General features: G+C 28.2%; 1 protein-coding gene across 2 annotated transcripts in view; it reads left to right on the forward strand.

Annotated features, from left to right (window-relative positions):
- LOC136969418 (uncharacterized) overlaps positions 1-25064 on the forward strand; it is a 71534-nt gene that overhangs the window by 44058 nt on the left and 2412 nt on the right. For both annotated transcript variants that reach the window (XM_067263567.1, XM_067263576.1), the window contains exons 17-21: positions 16179-16309; positions 16667-16781; positions 19839-20218; positions 22416-22568; positions 23891-24088. In XM_067263567.1, coding sequence (XP_067119668.1) covers positions 16179-16309; positions 16667-16781; positions 19839-20218; positions 22416-22568; positions 23891-24088 — 977 coding nt within the window. The remainder of the gene's footprint in view (positions 1-16178; positions 16310-16666; positions 16782-19838; positions 20219-22415; positions 22569-23890; positions 24089-25064) is intronic.

Genomic DNA, 25064 nt, shown 5'->3' on the forward strand with positions numbered 1-25064 from the left:
TACAAATCTCAATGTTTTGAGACTCCTTGAACTCAAAAAAGTCAAAAAAAAAATAAGAGGGGGAAGTGTGTGTTTGTTGGCATCTATTTTGTTTAATATTTCAGGACTAGAAATTTCCCCGTCAAGCTTGATGGAATACTTTTTATGAGAAAATAGACATTGAGAAGAGTAGATTGAGATTTTAAGACATTCAAGAACAATTGCTAATAATTCTACAAATTAAGTAATTTATACTATCTGTTGTAACATAAAGAGCAACAAAATAAAATTTCACCTGGAGTGAACAAAAATAGTAGGAGTTATATAGAGAATTCACTTACATACACACAAACAAATTTAAGCCTTTATATTAAAATAATAATAAAATCTATCTTTATAAAATTTCTTTATATACACTACATTCTGAGTAAACACTCTATCATCTTTTAAAAGATTTCCTTGCTGTTTTCTTTTAGTAATAGACAATTTAATATTGTTTTGATAATTGATGTGAATCTGTTTCTGCAGCCAGTGAAAGTTTTCATAATTCAACAAAATTACTCTTTTTAAGCTTTTAATATTATTTAAATTATATATTGTAATATAATTGAAAATTATCTACCTGTCTCCTTAACCTCATGTTCAAGACTGGGAAAGTCAAGCAAGAACTTTTGCCAGTTTTACTTTCTCAACTGTTATGTATACATAACAAGGAAAAGTATTGTAATCATGTCAAATTTTACCCTCCAAGTTTTTTGCAAATCTCCTGAATCCAAAAAAGTAAAAAAAAAAATCTATGGCTGTGTGTGTGTTGTTGATGTCTATTTTGCTTAACATCTCAGCATTGGGTAAAGATTAAGGAATGAAATTTGGCATAGTGGCTTGCATATGAAGGGCATTGGTGCTATAAATTTTGGCAGTGAAAGGTCAAGAGGGTGGGGAGATAGAGGGGGTCGTGCATCTTGAGAGGGGTAAAACATAAGATCTTATTCATTATTTAACATTTACACTTTTTTTATAAAACTTGCCTCTACCTTTAAAATTAAGCTTTTTTATAGTAATTAAAAATATAAAAATCAGATTTTGTTATAAAAAAAATTAACAGATGGTGCCACAATTTTATTTTTTGCTTAATAATATAAAATTTTTTTAAAATAAAACTCATAACAGCTGGGAAAGTTACAAATTCTTATTGCTAGATTTTTTTAGTAAAGCCAAACCATTTGCTAAGCCATTTATTAGTTGTTATCAGTTGGTATGCATTAAATGGTTTGTTGTTTGTTACAGTTGTCTAGGTATATTCATGTTTCATCAATAACAATTATGACCAATTTCCATTTTTTGCCAGAAAGATACATTTTGTAGTTTTTGGCTATTGGTTTTTCTATGATTCACAAACACAAGTCATGCTACTATTTTAACACTTGGTGGTTTTCCATCTTCATTAGTCAACTAAATAAAGATGGAAAACTGCCAAGTGTTAAAATAGTAGCACGACTTGTGTTAGTGAATTATAGAAATTAAGAAAACACAGTTTCAGAAGATTGATATTGGTTTTTCTTTTTCCTGATATGGCAAGACACAATCTATGAACCCATCCCTTACTGTACTTTATGAATTTCAAAATTTTTGTAAATGATAGCTTATACTGTGGATGGCCCAGTCACAGGTATGTGCAATTTCACTTTGAGTTTGGGATTTTCTGTAGATATTATGTGACAAACTTTGGCCACTCCCTGTAAAGTTCTGCTTAAAGCTCATCTCTTTCAAGAATCACCTTTGTTTTGTCACTTGTGTTTTGTTGCTCTTTGACATTCCTTTTTAGTGTAAATTACACTCATTGCCATAAAAATTAATGCACCAAGAAGGAGTTGCTGGAATTGAATGAAATTGTACATATGTGAGTGTAATGGTGATATAAGTAAGTGATTACAAAATGAAAGAAAAAGGATAATTTATTTCAGGAAAAACTTCAAATGAAAGGAAGTACTAGTACCCTGTTGAGCCATCTCTAGTGTGAATACATGATGTGATATGGGCAGGCATGGAGGCATACAAATGCCATATGGTGTCCTGTGGCATCCCAGTCCACAGTTGCTGCAAGCAGCTGGAGAAAGCTCAAACTCCTAAGCTGTCCAACTTGGTATCCCAGGTTATCCCAGACATGTTTGATTGGTGACAAATCAGAACCAGACAGGCTAAGGAAGTGTGGCAATGTGGCAGAGACAGTTCTATGACACTCTTGTTCTATGTGGTCAAGCATTGTCCTGTTGGAAAACGACTTTTTGCAGTCCTGCCCTGAGAAGCAACTTCAGGATGTCTCCAACATACTGCTTGGCTGTCATGATCCTTTGGATCACTACTAGAGGTGACTGGCTGTTGTATATGATTGCATCCCAGACCATCACACCAGCTGTGAGGCAGTGTGCCACTCCAAAGTGTAGGCAGGATTGAGGCGTTCAACATAGGGCCTCCAGACGTAAACATGGCTGTCGTCAGTGCCCAAACTGAATCTGGATTTGTCGCTGTAAACAATCCAGTTCCATTCCATTGGGGTCCAATCTTGTCAAGAATGACATTACTCCAAACAAAGGCAAAATTGTCAATGGCAGCATATGTAATGATGCTGCAATAATAAATGTTTCTCTCTCGGGCACCTCAAAATAGTACAGACAGACACAGGGGCCTGTAATGATGGCAGACAACAATACAATCGGCTGTGTGCATGCTTGTCAGAGGACCAGGCTAGGACCAGGTGAGGACTTGTCAGAAGTCCTCTCTGCTAGTGATCTGCCAAGGGTGTCTTGAGCCTGGATGCTGTGTCTGTGAGCTCTCTCTAGTCCACTGGTCCCAACACCTCACAGCTTCACAGTGTTGTCAGAACAGCCTAGGTGGTGGGCTGTTTGCTGAGATGACCATCTGGCTTCTCTCAATCCAATGATCCTTTTCTTTTCAAACTCAATTAGTTGTTCATATGGTCTTCAATCGTTACATAATGGCATCTCTAGTGATACAGTGTACCTCTGCAACATATAAACTACAGACAGGTGCCTTTGTGCATTTTTTTATAGGCCAAGGGGACACAGTTTAAGGCCCTTTGCTGGCATTATGCAATGAGCTATCATGCTATAACTCTAATCATTTCCATATCTTCTTGAAACTTATCTGCCGGCCAAATTTTGCACTGATACAACAAAACTTCTTGGTGGGCTAATTTTTATGGCAGTGAGTGTATGTTGGAAACAGTACATGCATATTGTAATCCCCAATAATCTGTGTAAAAAAAGCAGATTTTTTGTGATTCTGAGAATTTTGCATCATACTTTGTAGCTACAACAAAAAAACAACTAAATTTTAGGAAGCATATAAAATTTGAACTTCTACTAAATTGCATGAAGTTTAAACCAGGGATCTTTAGAACTTTTTTTTATATACTGGTTACAATGCAGGAATGCTGGGACAGGTGAAAATCAGTCCTTGTAATGTAATCAATTTTCTATACAAATACAAATCCAATTTTTTGTTAAAGCCAGATTAGCTGTCAAATTATCAGTCTGTGATTAGGTTAAGTAAATAATTAGATATGAATGAATTTGTCTTGAGATGGTGGCTTAACTGCTTCCTGTAGACAAATTACTTCATGTAGGATTGTTTACTTAGCCTAATCATGGCTTGATAATTTGGCAGATCATCGTGCTTTAATCAAAAATTGGGTTTGTTGAGAAGTTGTTTACATATAGGGTGGTTATAATTAAACTGACCCTATTCAGACCCCTCTAGAACCTGCTCTGCTTATTGGATTTTGATGAAACTTGGTTTATACATTATATAGACCATAGGGAAGAGATTTCTACAATAAAAAAGTAGTTTAAAATTTGACCACCAGGTGAAAATATGATGCTTAAAGAAGGACAAAAACAAGTCAAACATTAAACTTTATTCAATCACAGAATGTGGTTAACATGTGCACCATTATTAATTGTGCCACTTACTTGCCAAATTGATTGTTTTGTTAATCGATTAACAAAACAAAAAATATAAAAATTGATAATATAAATTATTTTTTAAAACTCCCTCTAAACTTTAAATTTAAATAAACATTGCAGAATGTATTTTTATATATCATTTAATATAATGATGTATAAAATTATTATTTTCAAATTTTTCACATAACTAACAGTTATATTAAGGATTTACAAATGGAGTTGTTTTGGCCTGTGAATGACTCAATTATGTGTTCAAAGTACATTACAGCATGTTTAAAGGTAGTGCAAACAAAGTTTCCAGGAATTTCAGCAACATGGTATGTTGTTTTCAATTCAGACAGAGCCCTAATCCTTCTTACATAAACACAATGTTTTAGGAATCCCCACAACCATCATAGGGATTCAAGTTTGGTGAACAAGAAAACCAGGTATCCTGAAAAGCTCTGGATATTACCTGATCCTCACCAAAGTTAGCACAAAGCAGTTCCTTGACTTGTTGTCCAATGTGGGGAGCTATTCTGTCTTGCTGTTGAAGATAGTGGTCTGTAAACATTGTCATTAAGCAAGAATGACTTAAATAATGGATTTTTTGATCTTTTGACGTACCCTCAAAAATTCTGATAATACGAAATATTTGGTAAATTATTAAGTAACATAAAAATTTGGATGCATTAATGTATATGATGTACTTCATTTTTCTTAGATCTACGTATTGAAAATAATGACTTTCAACGATTAAACACCTTTAATTTATTACATCATCAATCTTTATTAGTATAAAGGGTGTGAGCCCTGTTATTCAGGTGCTAAATAATTACAATTATCAAAAAGAAAGTATACATTTCACAAACAATAAATCAAAAATTTATATCAATAATTATTTTCTTACAAATTCTCAAGTTTTATATATTATTTAGTAGTAACATCTTCCTTCACAATTTTAATTACAAAGTTATACAAATTGTACAAAAATCACTTTTAATTTTATTTACGTTGTATTAATTAAAATGAATGTAAACTTATGATTACAATTAAATTTTTAAAATTTTTTTTATAAAATTTATATTGCCATGAGAAGCCATTAGAATAAAATAATTCTTTTTAAAACATCTAAATTTCCTTTTAAAATATTATGCATTACCAGGGTAAATGAAACAAATTATATATAAATTCATGATAAACTATATTGATATATACTATATTCTCTTTGTTCTTAAAGTATTCTTTCTCAGTTCACTTCAGGTAATGCAGAGCCTTTTTAAAATGGATTCCAATTAATTGGGAAATTACTATAATTGATTTTTTAATTACTTGTTAACAACAAAAAATTAGAAATGTAAAATTTTGAAGAATTAAAAATTCACATAACTTTAAAATTGAAATTAACTTTTAAATAATTTTCATATTAGAATTTTGTATTAAAAATTAAATTAAAAAATAATAAATTAAAAATTTTTCTGATTGTAAACTTCACTTTCTTTTGAGTAGTTAGTATAGTAGAGAGTAGTGGAATATTGATTACAGGAATAGAAATTTTAAATTGAGGATGGTGCATAAAAATGTTTCGCATTTGAAAGAGCTATATCTCTTTTATATTTGAACTTAAATCAAACTTTTATTTGCACAGATTAACAACAATATGAATATATCACATGAAGTGTTTTATTGCTTTGTGTTTAAAATGATTGCCAAAATTTGAGGATCTTAAGTGAGAACTCTGAGTGTTTTCATGCAGACCAATAACTTTGCATAGAAATTTTTTTCATTTAATTGATATATTGGTTATGTGTGTTCTTTTGCTTCCTTGCACTATGGTTTCTGCTGGAAGTTTAGTTCATTTTGACTACATAAATGTGTCTTCTAAGGAGAGCAAAGATAGTTTTTGACATTCTGAGATTCTTTTTCTGCCTCAATATCTACAGTTGTGGTTGTGAGATTACTGTGTAAATGAACATGACACTCATTAGCAAATAGCATATCATGCTGTATTGTTAATGAATTCTTAAGGTGAACACACACTACTTTTCATAAATTGATAGGTGATCCAATCACTTTACCTGAAAGAATAAATATTCAAGAAGAAATTGCAGACTTTTACAATATTTTATTCATTTCTCTATCTTAATTAGAAAAAATACAGCTTTTTGATATGCAAAATATTTTTGTGAATTATTCTTACTTTATTATTCATATATCACATTGCAATATTTCATAATAGTTAGATTCAGTTTGTAATTATTTAAAATACGAATTCATAAAATTTCCATATAGAGGATAGACTTTTTTTTATGTGGGCTACATGGCAGGAGGTATTGTGTAAAATCAAATTTCATGTAAATTTGTGAACCATTAAAAGTAGTCTAGGCTCAATGTTTAGAGACTTACACAACCATTGTAATTAACAGAAAAATATTAAAATTCATTGAAAGGTTTTACTTACGTTTTTGGTAAAACAAGTGACAGTTAGTTGGAAGTTTCTGAATACAGTGGTGATCGGTTAAGGAACATAATTCGTTCCAAGACTTTGTTCGCTCTCCGAATTATATGTTAACCTATTATCGATTTACCATAGGTTTTTATGGGAATTTGATTAATTCGTTCTGGAGACCCCGAAAAATAAAAAATATATACTTTCTTACTACGTTCATTTATATGTAATAATAAAAATACATATATTCACAGTCTTGCATTTTTATTATTCATGTTTTTTCCGTTTGTGGGGGTTAAAGAATTTGTCTAATGTCGATTGCTTTTGTTTCTTCTTCAGTATTTTTCAGAAGTAATTAATAGCATTGTAATTGTAGAGATGCCCAAGCCTATTAACTTTAACCTGGTTTGGATGCCATTCTAAGACCGTTGTTCTGACATCCTCCCACTACTTCAAAAGATCTTTAATAGCAGATATCCGCATTAATCTTCTTTTTCAGAAGAAAACATCTCACTGAGTTATATACAAAAATCACATCTGAGAAATAAAGAACATTGAAGAGCTCATAATGGAACCCGAAACTGATCTGATGATAGAAGAATGTTCTTCATTCAATTCTATCATCAGATCAGTTTCGGGTTCCATTATGAGCTCTTCAATGTTCTTTATTTCTCATATGTGATTTTTGTTACTCCTTTAGCTGCTTGAATCTTCTTGATTATACTGTATCTTTCTTAGAGAAGATTGAACTGCGGCCTACTGTAGACCTGTTTAAGCCATACGCCCAGCAAATTCAGACATCTTCTGCCCACTCTCTACTTTTGCTATTATATTTACACCTTTTGAAAATAAAAACCGACGCAAATTTAACGAGTGCCTGCCCGACAGTCTCGCGAATACTATAAAAGAATTTGTTTCTGTAAAAAATAAAAGGCTGGAATTACAACGGAGAGTTTCAAAGTTCGGAGGAACACTATCCAATCAGTATATATCGGGTTGAGCGTCGATGTCGACGTCTCCCGCGCGCCGAAAAGTTTCGAACTGTTGCCTGAAGACAAGGGAAGACCAATCTGTATTCATTATTTTACGTCGCTTTTTGTGTTTGTTCTGTGAAGTGTTCGTTGTCCGAACAAAAAATCTTTCGCGAAAATGTTCGTTACCCGATTTCTTTGAATGTAGTGGGTGATCGTTAACCGATCATCCACTGTATTCAAAACAATGTTGTTATATTATACTGTGTACAGTATTTTAAAAAATATAAAAATTATTATATTTACTAAAGTGAGTAGCATGTGATAGCTGTAATATTCAGAATGTCGTAAGCTGAAGTACAGTTTGCTGATTTAAGAGAGTCAGATTGGTGACACGGATTAATCTTAACCATTTACCATTGAAGAAAGCAAAAATTTGCATTGAACAAGATCTTATTTAATTTTTAGAATTTTCACTTTTTAACAAGGTTTACATAATGGTGATTATGTTCCTTAGAAATGTTTTCGTACTTTTATCCATATCATTATTCTATGTAAAAAATATTTTAAAGATATTCTGCATACGTACTGTATCTGTTAATGATTTGTTTCATTTAATATTTTATTTATTATACTGTAATTGTAATTATTTTGGGGTTAGGAACGGATTAATCCATTTTGTATTGTTTATGGGAAAATTTTTGGTTTTAGAACAACTTTTAGTAACGAATTATGTTCGAAAACCGAGATTTGATGTATGTCACTTTCGTGTGTGTGTGTGTGTATATATATATACATAATATAATAATATATATATATATATATATATTTATTTATATATTTATTTATTTATATTTATATATATATATAAGACTAAATTTTGATTTTGGAGGCCTCGTGTCCTGTGTCTCTGTTGAATGACCTTGCTAACATCACCTATTTCGGCTGAGATTACTAGATTTATATATTATATATATATATATGTAATGTATAATATATGTCTGTGACTAGAAGGAAAACGAAATAACCATGCAATCAATATAATAAAGCAGTATTTATGTTGCGAGTTTGTCTGTTGTTTGTATGAGTTCATTGATCATTTTGAAATCACTGAACCATATCGAACAAAATTTTAGTATGCCGTTCGGAATGATTTTCTGGATTATGTAGTCACATAACATTAGACTGCGTATCCACAGACTGAAGTTTGTGAAAATGTTCCGATTTCAAGTTTTTTAATGTAAAAATAATTCTGCAATTTATATCGCAAGATTTTTTTGAAATCTTAAATAGCAGTTACATTGAAACCGAAAGTTAAATATAGATCGGCCTGTATTGCGTATAAAATAAAGGTTATGATGTTACATTAGGGAAGTTTTTGTACATCAAAACAACAAAAATAAATATTTTAACGAAAGAAATGACTTTTTATTTATCACAGCGTTAAATTTAAAGTAAATTCTGCATTTCGTTTCGCAGTTTTTATCAATACAGTAGAGCGTCGATAAGTGGAACGATTTTCAGTCGGACTGTGTCGTGCTGAATCGAATGTTTTTGATACTAAATTTACTTCTAAAGTATAATTTTCATGTTTTTTATATTCTTTAATATATTTATTTTGTTTGTACAAAATGCAGAAATAATCTTTAACGATACGATAGCCTCGATGATTATTATAAAAATTTTCGTTAGGATTAAAATCGACGAAAATTCAACACGAAGCGACACGCAACGGAGAAAAATTCAACAGGAAGCGATACGCAACGGAGAAAAATTTGAACATCGGACAGGTTAATGTATTTTTTCGTACAAAGTCGGAAACTGGAACAAATCATTAACTGGAAGGACCCCAGTCCCCAATTGGTTCCACTTATCGACGCTCTACTGTAATAATTTCTTCAGAATTTGACTTTTAGAAAATTTGATATACTGAAGTTATAAATTAAATAATTTTTTCACGTCTAGTATACGACAAAAATTAATTATTAATTAATACTTGCATTTAATTAAAAAATTTTTAATACGATTTTGATTTAACATCATCTAGAAAAATTCCATTTTTTTTATATACGATCTGTTTTGATATAACAGATTTCAGTAAATTTGTCTTTTTTACGAATTTCCATTTGATTTTAGTTCTAAAGAAAATGTTTATACATTCTTTTCTTAAAACATTTCTAGAATTTGCATTTTAATTCTTTCCGCCTTGTGGGCACTAAGAGGGCTTTTTTATACCCATTTCGGGTAGGCCCGTAATGAAGGCGTTGGATGGTGAGGGATGTAACCCGATATGTCTGGGACGACTCACATAAAAAAAATTCCTGGGGTTCACCCAAATTCGATCCTGGGTCCCTCAGAGCGGTAGGCTAATTATTTTGTTGAAACACGCCCTATTATATTAATTAGTTTATCGTATTGGTTTTTAAGGTCTGGGACTAATGTTTTATTTTTTCTTACGGACTGTGTTGTCGTACGGATTTTCCGAGAACGTATTTACTGTACAGTCTAAAAACAGAATTGGGTATGTAATTTAAAATAAAGTTCAAATTCACTCGAACTCATTTTGCGTAAAATGGATGCACAATTCTGACAAATTAAGCAGATATATACACGTATATATATATTGTATAGGTATATCCTATACATTAATTAATTTTCTGTCGGTTTTCATTCATAATGATTTCAAGCCAATAGGTGTACTTCAAAATCGTGTTGTGTTGCCTTATCACATCAAATTGATCAAACAACAATCCCGTTGCAGAAAAAACGATCTTTATAACTTTTTCTTTTGAAGCAAGTACTTTGCCTCTTTATGAGAGAAACGTCTTCAGGCAACTTCTAAAAAAAAAAAAAAAAAAAAAAAAATACTTTTTGAAGGTTCAAGTTTTGAATTTTTAAAAAGAAAAAAATATCTATAAAAATTATTGATTGTATGTATAAAGATAAACTATAAAATATTTTTTATAATCTGTTCATTCAATGCAGTTAATACAGTTATTTAATGCAGCAAATGCTTGAATTTGAACTTGTCTGTCTCAACCATGTTTATCTCGAAATGTTTCTTTCCCCCTGCATTTTCAACCGAAATTCAATATATTTTCCAAGTTTATCTCAAATAATTTTCTCCCAAACTTATATATCTCAAATTACAGACTGAAGTGTCAATTACAAATTCAAAGCTGGGCGACTACATTTTGATAGCATAAATTGCAGTTGAGAAACATCTCTTACAATACAATACGTAGCTATAATTAATGCTGCTTTTCTCTGATTGTCTACGAGTTTGGCTTGCGACTTAACATGTTACTGGTTGAAAAAAGTCGGGCATCGGAAACTATTCACAAACTTCTTTCAAAGTATGTCAAAAATATTTTATTTATACTGTACCTAATACAGGTGTTTAGGCCTCCTGTACTTGCTATTGTATTGACAAAATACCGTACTTCCAATCAAGCTTATTAACGTATTATTACTGTTTACTTTGTTGGACTCGAATTTTTTCTCGTTTCTGTGAGATTCCAGATAGACAGATTTAACTGTACTTTTTTAAACCTTATTTCGATTTCCCGAATTAAACCAAAAAAATAGTATATGGTTAATGTTAATGTTATTTTCAAAATAGTATATTTTGAAAATAACCATTAAAGTGTTTAAAAGTTATTGTTGTTTACTCTTATACTAATTACTTATACTATTCGCTGCATTCAATCAGTGGGTTTTTTTTACAACAATTTAGATTAATGTTGATTGTAACCTCTTTAGTTATGCATGCGATCTTCAGCAGATGGCGATAAAAATTTAATGCTTTTTATATGAGAAAATTCTTGAAAACGGAAACAGATGGAACCAAACAGTTTTTTGTTAGAATGATATGTACTTTTGCTATTAATTTACGGTTCAGAATTTTGAAAATCGAATCGGTTAATTTTCTACGAATTTTTAAAGTCCTAGAAAATTTGTAAAAGTAGTGAATGAATGAATTAACTTTTTAGGGCTTCCTCAATAAACAAAATAAATAAAATAAATCGATGCTGTTAAATTTATATTTTTCGGATAAGTTAATTTTCAAAATATGACTATTTTAAGGAGGAAAAACAAAAACTATTTGCATTAAAAGCTTAACAGTCGCCTATAATTACACTTAGAAATGTCGACTAGTATGAGTGAAGATAAGGAACGATTTCCTTAATGATAAATTACGGGGTATGAAAAATTTTTTAATTAAAAATTGTTACTTTTTTGTTTTTATATTGTCTACGTGGATTTTGTTTATTAATAGGACTTATTATACTGGTTTAGTTTCTGATTAGCAAAGAGAGGAAGGTAAAACAAAATAAAGATATTTTGTTTTACCTTTTTGACTGACTTCCTCTCTTTGCTAATCAGAAACTAAACCAGTATAATAAGTCCTATTAATAAAAAAGTTTCAAGTAGACAATGTTTTACTTTGTTCCTTTTATATTAAGGGCATAGAAATAAAAAGAATGAAAAATTATTATTCTCTATTTAAATTTATTCATATTTCACGAATTTAAAAAACGTTCAGCTCAGTTTGCAGATGACGAAGATAAGAATATTTAGGTCTTGTTCAATATCAGAGATTTCGTATTAAATGAAATGGATAACCGCATATCACGCTTGTTTGATACGATCAAAAATTATACATACAATTTTTTGTCATTCTCGAAAAGCATCAATCAATATTTGTTACAGGATCTTCCTCATAAGTAGAAAATACTTCAATATATGTGAATTGCTAAATGTACGATTTTGCATTGCAAACCACATTGTTACAATTAGATCGCGCGATTTTCGAACTCGAATATAGCGCGAAGAATTGATCACTAGGACTTCGATGGCCTACTTAGAACTTAATCCTACTTTCAAAAATAAGCTGCTTGCGTTTTTATAATAATTAATAATGTAAAAATTATTTTAAAATAAATGGCGCCAGACATGTCTTTAACTTTGTAAATTATGAGTGCCTGAAAGGTGGTGCGAGAGTTCTTGTTAGCTTTTTAAATGTAAATTTATGATTTATAAAATTTTTCAGTAAATTTAGAAATGCATAGAGACAAAAATAATTTTTAATTTTAACGATCTCAAAATTTATATAAATAAATAATTAGTAAAACTTATTTTATATACTTAACGAAATTGTTAAATTATAAATGCAATATCTGTAAATCGCATTTATTTATTTATTCCCTTAATTAAACGACATTGTTATGATAAATAGGTGTTAAACTGTTATACATTCATTTGAAATATACTGTATTTACTGAAATTAATACTATAAGAATAATACGAGTGATATACCTTTTACAAAATTCCGAAATAAAATACCAGCAAATATTTAAAATCAGTATTTAGTGTAGTTTGACCTAAGAAGGCCTAGACAGAGAGGCTTGCAGGACCATTTGGCCCAGCTCTGGACACTGAGGCCGCAGAATTTAGTTTTTAATGCAGAGAGAGAGAGAGAGAGAGAGAGAGAGAGAGAGAGAGAGAGAGAGAGAGAGAAATGGTATAAATTGAAGTTTATTTTGATAAGTGGTTAAAAAAAACAAATATATGTGTGTTTTTTATGTTTTTATGGCTTTCGGGGAGGAAATGGGACTCCATTTGTGAATGCAGGCCCGTGTCACCTGTCTCAGGCCATAGACTTATATAATATTAATTATAGCATTTGGTTCAAATTTTGGAATTTATTATTATAGTGCCCTTTGTTCTATAATGTTACATTCTTTAGCTTTTTATTTTCAACCTTAGTTTAGATATATAATTTTAAATTAAATTGTAATCGAGGTTATTATTAGTCTGAAAGTCGATTTTAACCGGTTTGTAAGCAATAAAACTCGCCATGTTTTCGTGATCGATTGATTTTTTTTGTCTTCCATTCACTAGCCATTGGTGAACATTTTTCTGTTGACTTTTGATCAATATTTGTCTATGATTCAAATTAGAAAGTATTGATTTTGTATTGTTTGCATTAAATTTTATCCAAAATCTTAAAAAAAAATTATTCTAAATGTAAACAAGAAATTGACAAAAGTTATCATTTTGAGTGGAAACAAGGTTACAAAATCTTTATAAATATGCAATTAAAAATTAATTATTATAAAGATACACAATTAATATACAATTAAAGATATACAATTAATATTTTACTCGATTACTAGATTAAAAGCTGTGATATAGCGAAGAAAATATATAATAAATAAACCAAATATTTAGTTTGATTCCTTCGCTTTATTATAGATTTACAATAAATATATAACTGAAGTATTGATTTTATGAAGACATAACTATCCAGTCATTTTTTCATATAGAATAAAACTCCAATTAATATAAAAGCTGTTTTATCAGGAATCCTAGCATGACATTTCTGGTTCAGTAAAGGTATTTTCTAACTGTTTGTAGCGCAGATCAATTTGTTCCCGGAAGCTCATAACAGACTCACTTTATGGTACAGCGAGTCTATTACTGGTATCCCCTTCATATTTGTTTGGTCACCCTTCTTAACGGTTATTATTTATACCTACACATACGTGACCTACGCATCGTTTCCTGAGGCCTCCGACAAAAAAGGAGGTCTTAATCTAGTTTTACTTTATAAGAGGCAGAACATAAAATTACATGTTATTAGCCAATATAGTATTTTTTAAATAAAAAAAGGCACAGTTTTCTTAGAAAAAAGCCGTTCTATAAGTCAATAACTTTTAGAAATCAATTATTTATTTGTCTTTTAATACATTATTTAAAAAAACGGAGAAAATAAGAGGAATAATTATTTTTTGAACTTCTGTAATTATAATTTCTCTGTCAAGTCATTTTATTAAGTGTTAATTATCCAGAAATGAAACATCATTTTCACACGAAGATGCGTTGTTTAACTTACGTTAAGCCCACTTTTTCTCTTAAAATCGTGATTTTTATATTAAAATATTTGTTATATTTAACAGTTGAGTGATGAATTTTTTAAAATATATTTAATAGAGATTATTATACAATTTATTTCTAATTATCGACTAGATTAAGATCAAAGAATTGTCGATTCTATCTGTATTGTTAATGTAACCGGTTTGTTAACGAGTTTCTAACGTGTCTATCTCTTTGCTGGGAAAATTCTACTTATCAAGTTATAAAGATAAGCTACAGTAGTATAAAATTCTACAACTAAGCGCGTTTTTGGATATATTTTTATATATTTAACAAGCCAAAAAAAACATGCCGTATAAAAACTTGCAACATAAACTTTAATAAAATTTAGCAATGAGAAATTTTAAATTCAAAAGTCGAAATAATTTTTTTTTTCCCTGTATACGAAATTAGGCGAAGTGTCCTTCGTTTTTCTTACAAATTGCGCATAAAATTTTGCAGCGAACTTTCTAGAATGCATTTTATCTAATGTTAGTTATAACAGTTATAATCCTAGCTAATCTAAATGCGGTTCTTCGACGTCATATCCGGTTTCAAGCTTTTGTTCGATTACAGGAAGCATCCGAGGGGCGAATCTGTCAACCGTTCAAAACAATAGCAGATGCATTGCTTATAAAATACATTACACATGCGCAACTGTTACTTCGGTAGAGATTAATAACTTAGTATTAATAAAGAAATGGTTGTATAGCGGTTTAGTTGCGACTTTGCGGGATTCTTGTCAACGTTATACTCCCTTTTCTCGTTTTTCTTAAATTATAAAGCTCTATTTTCGTCATTTTACTAAAATTGTAACGGCTCAAACTATATATTAAGTCAGGTATGTATTTGATCAAATATTTAGTGGATTATATATCAAAATATCTTTCAGCAAAGGAAAATAATATCATTTTTTTTTGAATTAATAATAATGTTTCGATTGTTTTAAATTAAATAATTAATGATTCCTGCGTATAAAACGCTAGTATTTGAATTTAAATAGTTTTATATGGTAAATTTTTAGAGGAAAACGCTAAATAACTCACGTGGAAAATTGACAAGTGAGGAATTTGTCTGCATGTGTTTCATTGTCGTTTGACAGTTTTAATAGGAAGTTACTATTGTAAGAACTGCAGGATATTCAAAAGACCCTTCATCATTAAAATATTGTTTTCTTTTATGTATTTAATAAAGTTATTTTTAGTAATAATATTTTAAATAGCGAATTTTTCGGTTATTTACGTTATAAGAAACTTTTAATTTTGTAAAAAAGGATTTTTATTTATTTATAGAATTTTTAAGTTTTATTATAATAATTACGATTTATTTGTATATAAATAATTAAAGCATTTATTCATTATTAAATACATATAATTGTAAACGTTCTAAACTATATTGTATTTTTTTCATTTAGATAAATATATCTAATAATAATTATGTATTACTTTAATGCCTTTTTTAATAATGTTTACATTAATTATATTTTCTGTATTTAAAAATGCATATGAATTTGTAATTCAGATGAAGATTTTTATATTGATAAAAATGTGTGTAATATTTTACATAAAGTAATATTACAGATAAAAATAGAATTTTTTAACATAAATTAAATAAATTAATAATGTATAATATTATAGATAGGTTATAATAGTGTTTAATGAGTTTATAATTTAAATCTATGCTTTTATTTGGACAAAACTTTTTATAAAACTTGAGAGATTTTGGGATGTTCTTACATCTTCAGAAGGTAAAAAGAAATAAAGATCAAGAAGACCTGTGATTATGGACTTGTGGCCCAAAATACTCAAGTTTTTTTTAAAAGTTCTTGTTTCAAAAAAAGCAATTTCAATTGAATTTACATTTGATGAACTTCCCTAATAAGTGATACTCTTACAGAACATTGCAATGTAAGTGTTAATATTATCAATCAGCAAAACAGAAAATCAAATGACATTAATTCTCCAGAATTAAAACAAAAGAAAATTAAGGATAAAATTGAAATAAAAACAGAGAAAAATACATTAAAAGTAAGCCAAAAGATTTTATTATAGTTGTTTTTCTTCTTTTCATTAATTATTTACTTTAAAATAAAATAAAATGAATTTCTTTCAGATTTCAATTCTTTATATAAAAAGAAAACATGCAATTAAATTAATAATATCTTAATAGTTTTTCTCAAAATATAAATTCATTTTTCATAATAAATTTTGTGATTTGTATATTGACAATTTTGATTCTTTAATTAATATAAAAAGTAGCTTGCCTTGTTTGCAAGTGAAAAACATGTATTGAATGTATATACAGTATATATATATATATATATATATATATATATAGAATTAGTCTGTGACTTAAATATATAGATATATGTTTTATTTAACTAGTTTACAGAATGTAAAGAACACCTAATGTATCAGTCATCTGTAAATGAAGGTGATCAAAATATGGAATCAAATAGTGATGATAATATAAATGATTTAAATGCACCACCAAGACCAGGTTTGTACATTTAATATTTTATTACATTAAAACCTGTGTAAACTGGAATTGCCCATTCTGAAGGGCTTTCTGCTTATGCAGATTTTATTTACTATTTTAAGACTTATTTTTAATTATTTTTTTAATCACTTTCCTGATATTTATGTAAATATATCATAATCCTTGAACACTATGTTTTTATAAACTAAATTGCTATAAAAATAAAAGTACAGATGAATGACAAAAATACTGTATGTTATCAATGTTATAATAAAATTAGCAGAATATAATTCAATAAATTTAAACATATTATTTGAAAATACTATAATTTAATTTTAAATATTGATAGAATCTGTTGCTCCTTGCACATGTTTCTATTTTTATAGTCACCTATAATTCTTCTAAAATTAAACTTTTCATCTCTTACTGAAAAGTTTAAAGATGCTTATTCTAATAAAACTTTAAAAAATAAATACTGTATTATTCTAATAAACAGCATAACTGCAAAGTAAAAAAAAGTTTTAGATAGATACTATTAGAGGAGGAAAATAAAGGATGAAAATTTGCCCAGTGTTTAAATTAACTGTCACTGTATTGTGTCTGCACAAGAGAGAAAAAAAATAAAGCTTATTTTAAACTGAAAAATTGCACGTTTTATTCAGCATTTTCACTCTTACTGTAAGTTGAAGTAAAGTGAGTGTTATGTTAGTGGCTTTATTCCATAAAAACTTGGCCTTGAATATTAGTTGCATCCAATTCCCAAAGAATAAAAATAATAGTCTCTTTCTAATAGTAAGTGTACTTCTAATAAACAGTGCCGTTGCAGACTTTAAAAAGTTATAGACAGTGCACTTTTTTAAAATAAATGTAAACATATTTCAAAATACCACATTTATTTTATTTATTTACTTAACTATGGCTTCTTTTATAAATGAAATAAACAAATAAATAGCTTCATATATCAAATAATACGTTGATTAATTATTTTTCAATTTGAAATAAAAGAAATTAATTGTTTAAGTAAATTATCTTTGAAAAAATTATATTATAAATGTGATATTCACCTGTATCAAATATATTTAAAGTGATATTGAGGTCAAGGGAGAGAAAAAAACTATAGTTGACCTAATCTGAAATGAAATTACTTTTCTGAAGCAGTTAATATTGAATCATTCTTTTAGTTTAATAATTATCTACAAGTTTTTCTGAAATGTTTTCCTTTAAAGCAAATAACTTACTGTATAATTTTGAAAGTAGTTTAAATATTTAAAAATTATTCTGACAAGTATGCTTTAAGGTTATTTTATATTGAAATTAATTAGAAATATTTGAATTAACATCAGTACTAGAACAAAATTAAGTCTAATGCATTGAATAATTATATTGAATTGAACAAATTTTATAATTTCAATATATTAAAATTATATAGAATAATAATTATATTTTATAATAATAACTTTTGAATGAAATTATAGTATATACTAAACATAGATTTGAAGTTTGGAATATATTATTTAAAAATTGATTATAATATAAACTGCTTAAAATTTGTTGTTACTATAGTCTATTGAACTTATTAATATACAATACTTATAGTAAATAGTTTAGAAGAAATCTTATTTATTTTTTACTTTTTTTAAGAAGAGAGAGATTTTTTTAGAATTCTTTCTCATCTACAGTTTAATAATTTTTATAAACAGTTGAATTTTTGAATATAAATTAATCTGACGTTTATGAAATTTTGTACACTAAATTTAAAATTAGATAAATACAAAATCAAAATTTTAAAGTATTCTTTTAGTTACTTTTGTTTTTGTTTTTCAAACATTACTGGAAAAAATTTATATGTTCCAAATTATAAATATTAATAGGTAAAAGTCATTAAGTAGAATTTGAGAAGGGATTATGTGGATTTTTTAAATTTACTCATTGTTGTGATGATGTTAATTTTGTTTCAATTTCAATTTATTTTGGTATCATGACTATTGGGTTTTCAGATATTATACATTGCAAAATACAAAAACAGTTAAAATGTTACAATGTTACATGATTAGTATTTAGTCAGTTCATTCAACATGCATATGTAGATACTTTATAAGATTTTTATGAATTATCTGCTTGGCCAGCATTGTTTTTTAAAAGAATTTGCCAAAAAGCCATATAAAGCCAGGTTATTAGTATATCTATGGCAAAGTAACATGTGCTTTATATTTAGGATATTTGTTATTGATATGTTCTTGCAGATATTATGATCCTGTCTCTCTTTATAACTTATATGAAACAGTATATAAATCACTCATATGGAATGGTTGACCATAGTCTGTAATTGGTGTAATATGTAGTATGATGCAGTTTTCCAGTTTTCAATTCCATATATAATTTTTTATTCTGTGCAGATTTTATATAAATCCCTCATTTTTATACATGTAAGAAATTAACATTCTCAAGAATTTCATATATTTGAGGCAAAACCATTTCACAAGAATTATCAAAATAATTTATTCAGTGGAAACTAAATTGTTAAAGAACAATAAATTTAATGATGATATCATTATTTTAACGTATTGTGTGTGTGTGTGTGTGTGTGTGTGTGTGTGTGTGTGTATATATATATATATACATATTTAATTATCTTTTATTTATATTAAATATTAGTGAAGAAAATTAAGAGTACAACTTTGATGGCAGAATAATGCTATATACATATATATTAAGGGACTTTGTCCACTTGTTCAAAAAATTTTATGATGAGTCATTTATTTCCAGTGTAGCCATTAGGATTTTTTCCCCAATAGAAAACCATGTTGTGGCAGTTTTAAGCTAAATATTATATAAATAGCTTCATAATACATTTTAATGTTTAGATTTATATTTTTTTGTCAGTTCAACTTAAGATTTAATGTGAAACTCAATATATTAATTTGCTTTTAATAAAACTTTGATAGTAATTTCTTACAGCATTCTTTATTACTCTTACTACTATTAATAAAAAAATTTATTGATATTTAGTGAAACTGTGAAATCAATAGAATAAATATATATGTAGTATTAAATATTAAAAATTTAATTATTATACAGGAACTATTGCTGAAAGAGAACACAAGAAGTGGTTGAATGCAATTCCTTTAAGAAACAATCCTTATAGTGCTGCAAATATAGCAAAAAGACTTGGAAGAAGGAGACCATCTGTAGAACTTTCTCAGTCAGCTATTCGACCATTAACTTTTGAAGAATTTGAATGTCAGCAGCAACAAAACAATTATGAGGCATTTGAAAATGTTCCTATACTTAATGTTTCTGTAGATCCATCTCGTTATCAAAGAGACTATTACATTAATCACGTGTCAAATGAAACACACAAGAAATTAAATGTCAAATACATACCAGAACAGAATAGTCAGAATAAATCAAATGTAGATTTAGATAATGAAGAAGCTTTGAATTCTTTAGAAGAAAAGGTTAGTATATTAATCAAGTTTTAATTATCTCTTCTTGATTACTATGTAATCTTTATTATTACATATTTTGCACTTGTATTTTTGAAATTAAAATATAATTACAATATTTAATTTTTTTTAAATAAATATATATTTTAGAGTACATTCTCATTAAAACTTTCATACACAATAAAAATTCAAACTCTATAGATTAGCAGCAACATAAGTGTGAAGACCACCATTTCCCCCCCTCCAAAAATTCCTCTATATAAACATTTGTAAACTGTTATTTATGACATTTGTAATAATTTTTGTTTAATCACTTTATTTTAACTTTTTTTTTGCTAATTATGTATTCGCTGGAACTTTGTTAAAACCTTAACTGTATCTTAAACAACAACAGAAGTTGTAAGAAGAAATTCGCCTATTTTACCGATTTAGGGACCCCCTTTCCAAATTTTAATATCGACTTAAAATAATCAGTTGGATAATAAACTGTTTTATTCTATCAGAAAACTCACAACATGCCAAGGAAAAGAAGAAGGAGCAATTAAGTAATTAAATTAATTTGTAAAGGATTAAAAATATAAAAATGGGAAATATCGTAGTTCACCCTATTCATGGCACCGAGTGTAGTGACGAGGCTTGGATGTCTACAATGTTTACACATTAAACAAAGAACTTAGTCAAAACAATCAATGAATAATGATGAGAACTGTCACAAAACAAAGATGAGTCACATCAACTCTATGATGACTCTACAAAGTTTGATGTCATTACCAAATAAACAAAATAAAACAATCATCTCAGCTATGATGACAACACTGCCAATAAATCAACACCCAATGATGACACACACTACCAATAAATCATCGCCTGATGACAAACTTTCTTATCCTGAAAGTGTTTAAAAAGGGAGCTCTAACCTGATCAGGGGTCAGAAAGAAGAGAGTAGACCAGAGGTGGTAGACCAGACAGAAAGAGAGACATACAGGAAGACAGAGAAAGAGAGAGAGTGAAACAGGATCAAGAGGCTGACCGACTGTCTGAACAGACGAGAGAAGACATCTTGTTTACCTGGTATGTTGTGAGTCGCATAGTTCAAATACCCCCCATTAGGTACCCCCTCATTGTATAGATAAAGATAGGCAAATTTACAAAAATCGGATTTGATAACTTTGTTCTGAACTTTCATATTTTTTTTTTTTTTTTTTTTTTTTGCTAATACTTTTTTGCTTTTTACTAATTCCCGTTAATTGATTATATCTGACTCTGCATTCTTCCTCCTGAGAGGCTCATTCCTGGACTTCGGAGTGACTCACTCTTACCCTTGTGCCTTAATTATTTATTTTGTCTCAATTGGCAGTGTGTCCGGTAAAACACACCTGGTGGCAGGACCCTACCCAAAATGTGCATAATATAAATCTTAACGGCCCCAAACTCCACATAAGTATATCATATTTGTTAATTTTGCAGTGTAAATATTGTGAAAAATTTTCTCAGAATTCTTCACTTTCTCAGAAAGTCTTTTTCATTACTTCTTTCTATACCAATTGCCAATTTTAAATACCAGTATAAACTTTAGTAAATAATAATTTATTATATTATCTACTGCACCATACTACATTTTATCATCATCTTTGTAATTTATTTAATTACATATTCATAAATAATTCCAATAAAAAGTTAATCAACCCAGAACAAAATTGCAGAAGCACTATATTTAAACAATTTTTAAAATTATTACAAATTGAAGACCAAATACAAAAAAAAATTTTTGAAGTCTTTCTACAAATGTCCATTCACAGTCTCTAAAGAGCTTCCAAAGAAAATTGACACTGCTAATGTTAATTGTGTTCTTATGGTTGTGAATGGATATTTATAAGATATTTGAGTATTTAGTTTTCAATTTATAATAATCTTACTAATTGATTTTCATGAATTTTTTATAACTATTTATTGTAACTGCAGAAAAGAAATAATATTCAATGCAAACATTACATGATATAATAATTTTTTTTTTTTTTGCATTAGAAGATTATGAAAACCAATTTCTTTAATCTTCTAGCCTAAAACACTCGCACAAAACATTACACTTTTTTTTCTTCCTAAATATGTATATTCTTATATAGTAAAATTGTGGTTTCATAGATTATATTTGAAGTTATGAAAATTGTCAAATGAAAGTAAATAGTCATACTCTATTAAAAAATTACAGGTTTATATTAGCACAGGAAAAGTTTTCACTCTAGAAGATCACGTTCGTCGATTAGAGAGGGAAGTTCAGTTGGTTACTAGTATGGAAGATATGAACATTCTTGAAAATGAAACAGCAAAAATAGCAACTGATATATCTGATAATGATAAACAGGTCAGTTAATGTCTATAATCTAAATTCTTTATAAACTTGTTTTATTTCTGTATAAGTAATAATTAATAAATGGATTGGTTGAAAATAACTAGATTAAATTAACAACCATTGTAATGTCATACTAATTAATGGTTGAAAAATATTTTTCTATTTTTATGTTTGTGTAAAAGTAGATCAAATTTTATATAAAAATACTATTTTAGTGCTAGTCCTTACAGTGGTAACTTTTTATTGTTCTTACATTCATTCAGAATTTGTAATTTTTTTAATTTTGAAATTATGATTAGTATATTTTTGTTAAAATATAGCAATTCTGTAAATTATATTTTTAATCTTTGTTAGTATTCTAACATTTCTTGTGAAATACTGGCTTCAACTTAAAGCATCTAAATCTGAATCACAGAAGTTTATAGTTAGGGTCACACTTTTAGGGACCCACAATGCATAATAAAAAAAAGTCACAAAAACAAAGGAAGAAAGTAAAAAAAGCAAATGATATATATATATATATATATATATATATATATATATATCATATCATATCATATATATATATCATTTAACCATCTGACCATTCAAACTTGTGCAAAATTTGCAACAAGTTTGCAACTAGAGTTGAGTCCTCATTTGCAAAATAATAATAATAATAGATGTCTACTTTTGGTTACAAATAATTTAGAAAATACATTTTTTATTTAAATAACATTATATTATAAATGGTCTTTCTTTTGACAAAAAATGAGTTTTCTTATTTACACATGACAATGAGTGAAAAAGTATTTTAGGGGCTTTGCCAAAAAGGTTTGCCTGGCAGTTCCATACAACTTAAGTTTGTCCCTGTTTTCAGAATTTAATATGCTAATTTACATGTGTATTTGAAAATCTGGATGGGGTCTGGATTTTCGACTTTGCATTGTATTATAAAAACAAATTGAATGCTTGTGAAATATTTCTTTATAAAAGTTTAATACTAATATAATTAAAATTACAATTATCAAGTTGATAAGAATAATAAATCACAATTCTTAAAAAGGACAATATTTAACAGCAATGACAATTTGAGTCAAATGTCAGTTTGATAATAAAATTTCAAGTTTAAGAACCTCATTGTGACATTTTTCAAAAATATATTTTTGTATTCATATGAACCATGTGATAATTAGATTTTAGATTCATTGAATGTAGCTCAACATTTAAAAATGAGATTCTTTTTTGAACCTAATTTGTGTACAGGAGTTTGTGTTTTATTACTAGCTTATTAAAATTTTTAGAAATTTTAAATCAGTCATAATAATTAATAATAAACTGTATTTATTTCATAGATTTCACATTTGGAGGAGGAAATTTTTAAATTAAAGAAATCTTCAAATAGTCGTTCATTTGCAGAAGCAAACAGTTTGTCATCAAATTCATGCAGTTTTGGAGATGAAAAATTTCCTTCTTTACCATCTGTGAGAGATTTGGCAAATAAATTCATGCCATCTAAAGCTGAATCTAAAAAGTCATCAGAGACCACAAAGGTAATAGTAACAAATATTAATTAATTATGTTAAATAGTTTAAAATAGTTCTTTTTAAGGTTTTTAAAATAAATAAAAAATGAACTTTGTTCCAAACATTAATGTTGTACTAAATAAAACTGGGTTACTAAATTTGCCTATAAAGTTATTAATAATTAAGCCAGTTCAGTTTGGCATTAAAAACATTTTCTTTAATGACATTATTAAGTGTTTGTTTGAACATTTCCAACTACCTTTCTAATACTTAATTCATGCTTATCATGCTAAAATTATAAGTTGATACAGTAGAGAACCGAAAATCGGAATCAATTGGGGACTGGGGTTGTTCAGATTAGTGATTTGTTCCGATTACCAATTATGTACGAATAAATACATTAACCTGTCCGATGTTCAAATTTTTCTCTGTTGCGTGTTGCTTCGTGTTGAATTTTTCTCTGTTGCGTGTCGCTTCATGTTGAATTTTCGTCGATTTTAAGCCTAACAAAAATTTTTATAATAATAATCGAGGCTATCGTATCGTTAAAAATTATTTCTGCATTTTGTACAAACAAAGTAAATATATTGAAGAATATAAAAACATGAAAATTATACTTTAGAAGTAAATTTAGTACCAAAAACGTTCAATTCAGCACGACACAGTCTGACTGAAAATTGTTCCGATTAACGAGTCTCTACTGTAGTTAATTTTTTTTTCTTCCTCAGTGTTTGTGTCATTTAGTGAAATTGGTTAGCAATTATTTGGAGAGACTGAGAATGATTAGAATCTTTCCCATAAGAAATAATGGAAAATCATTGATATTCGAATTACCAACATTTAAAACATTTTCGAGGATTGATTAGATTCAGATAACAGAATATGACTGTACATTGCTGGTTAAGCCATCTGTAGATGCTCAAACTTTTTCTACGCACATTGTTATGTTAAATTTGTCCTATCTGTCTTTTATCCATGGAATCTCAATTTCATGACACCATGT

Source organism: Centruroides vittatus, unplaced genomic scaffold (genome assembly GCF_030686945.1).
Source record: "Centruroides vittatus isolate TY-2023 unplaced genomic scaffold, ASM3068694v2 contig_1035, whole genome shotgun sequence".
Lineage (NCBI taxonomy): Eukaryota > Metazoa > Arthropoda > Arachnida > Scorpiones > Buthidae > Centruroides > Centruroides vittatus.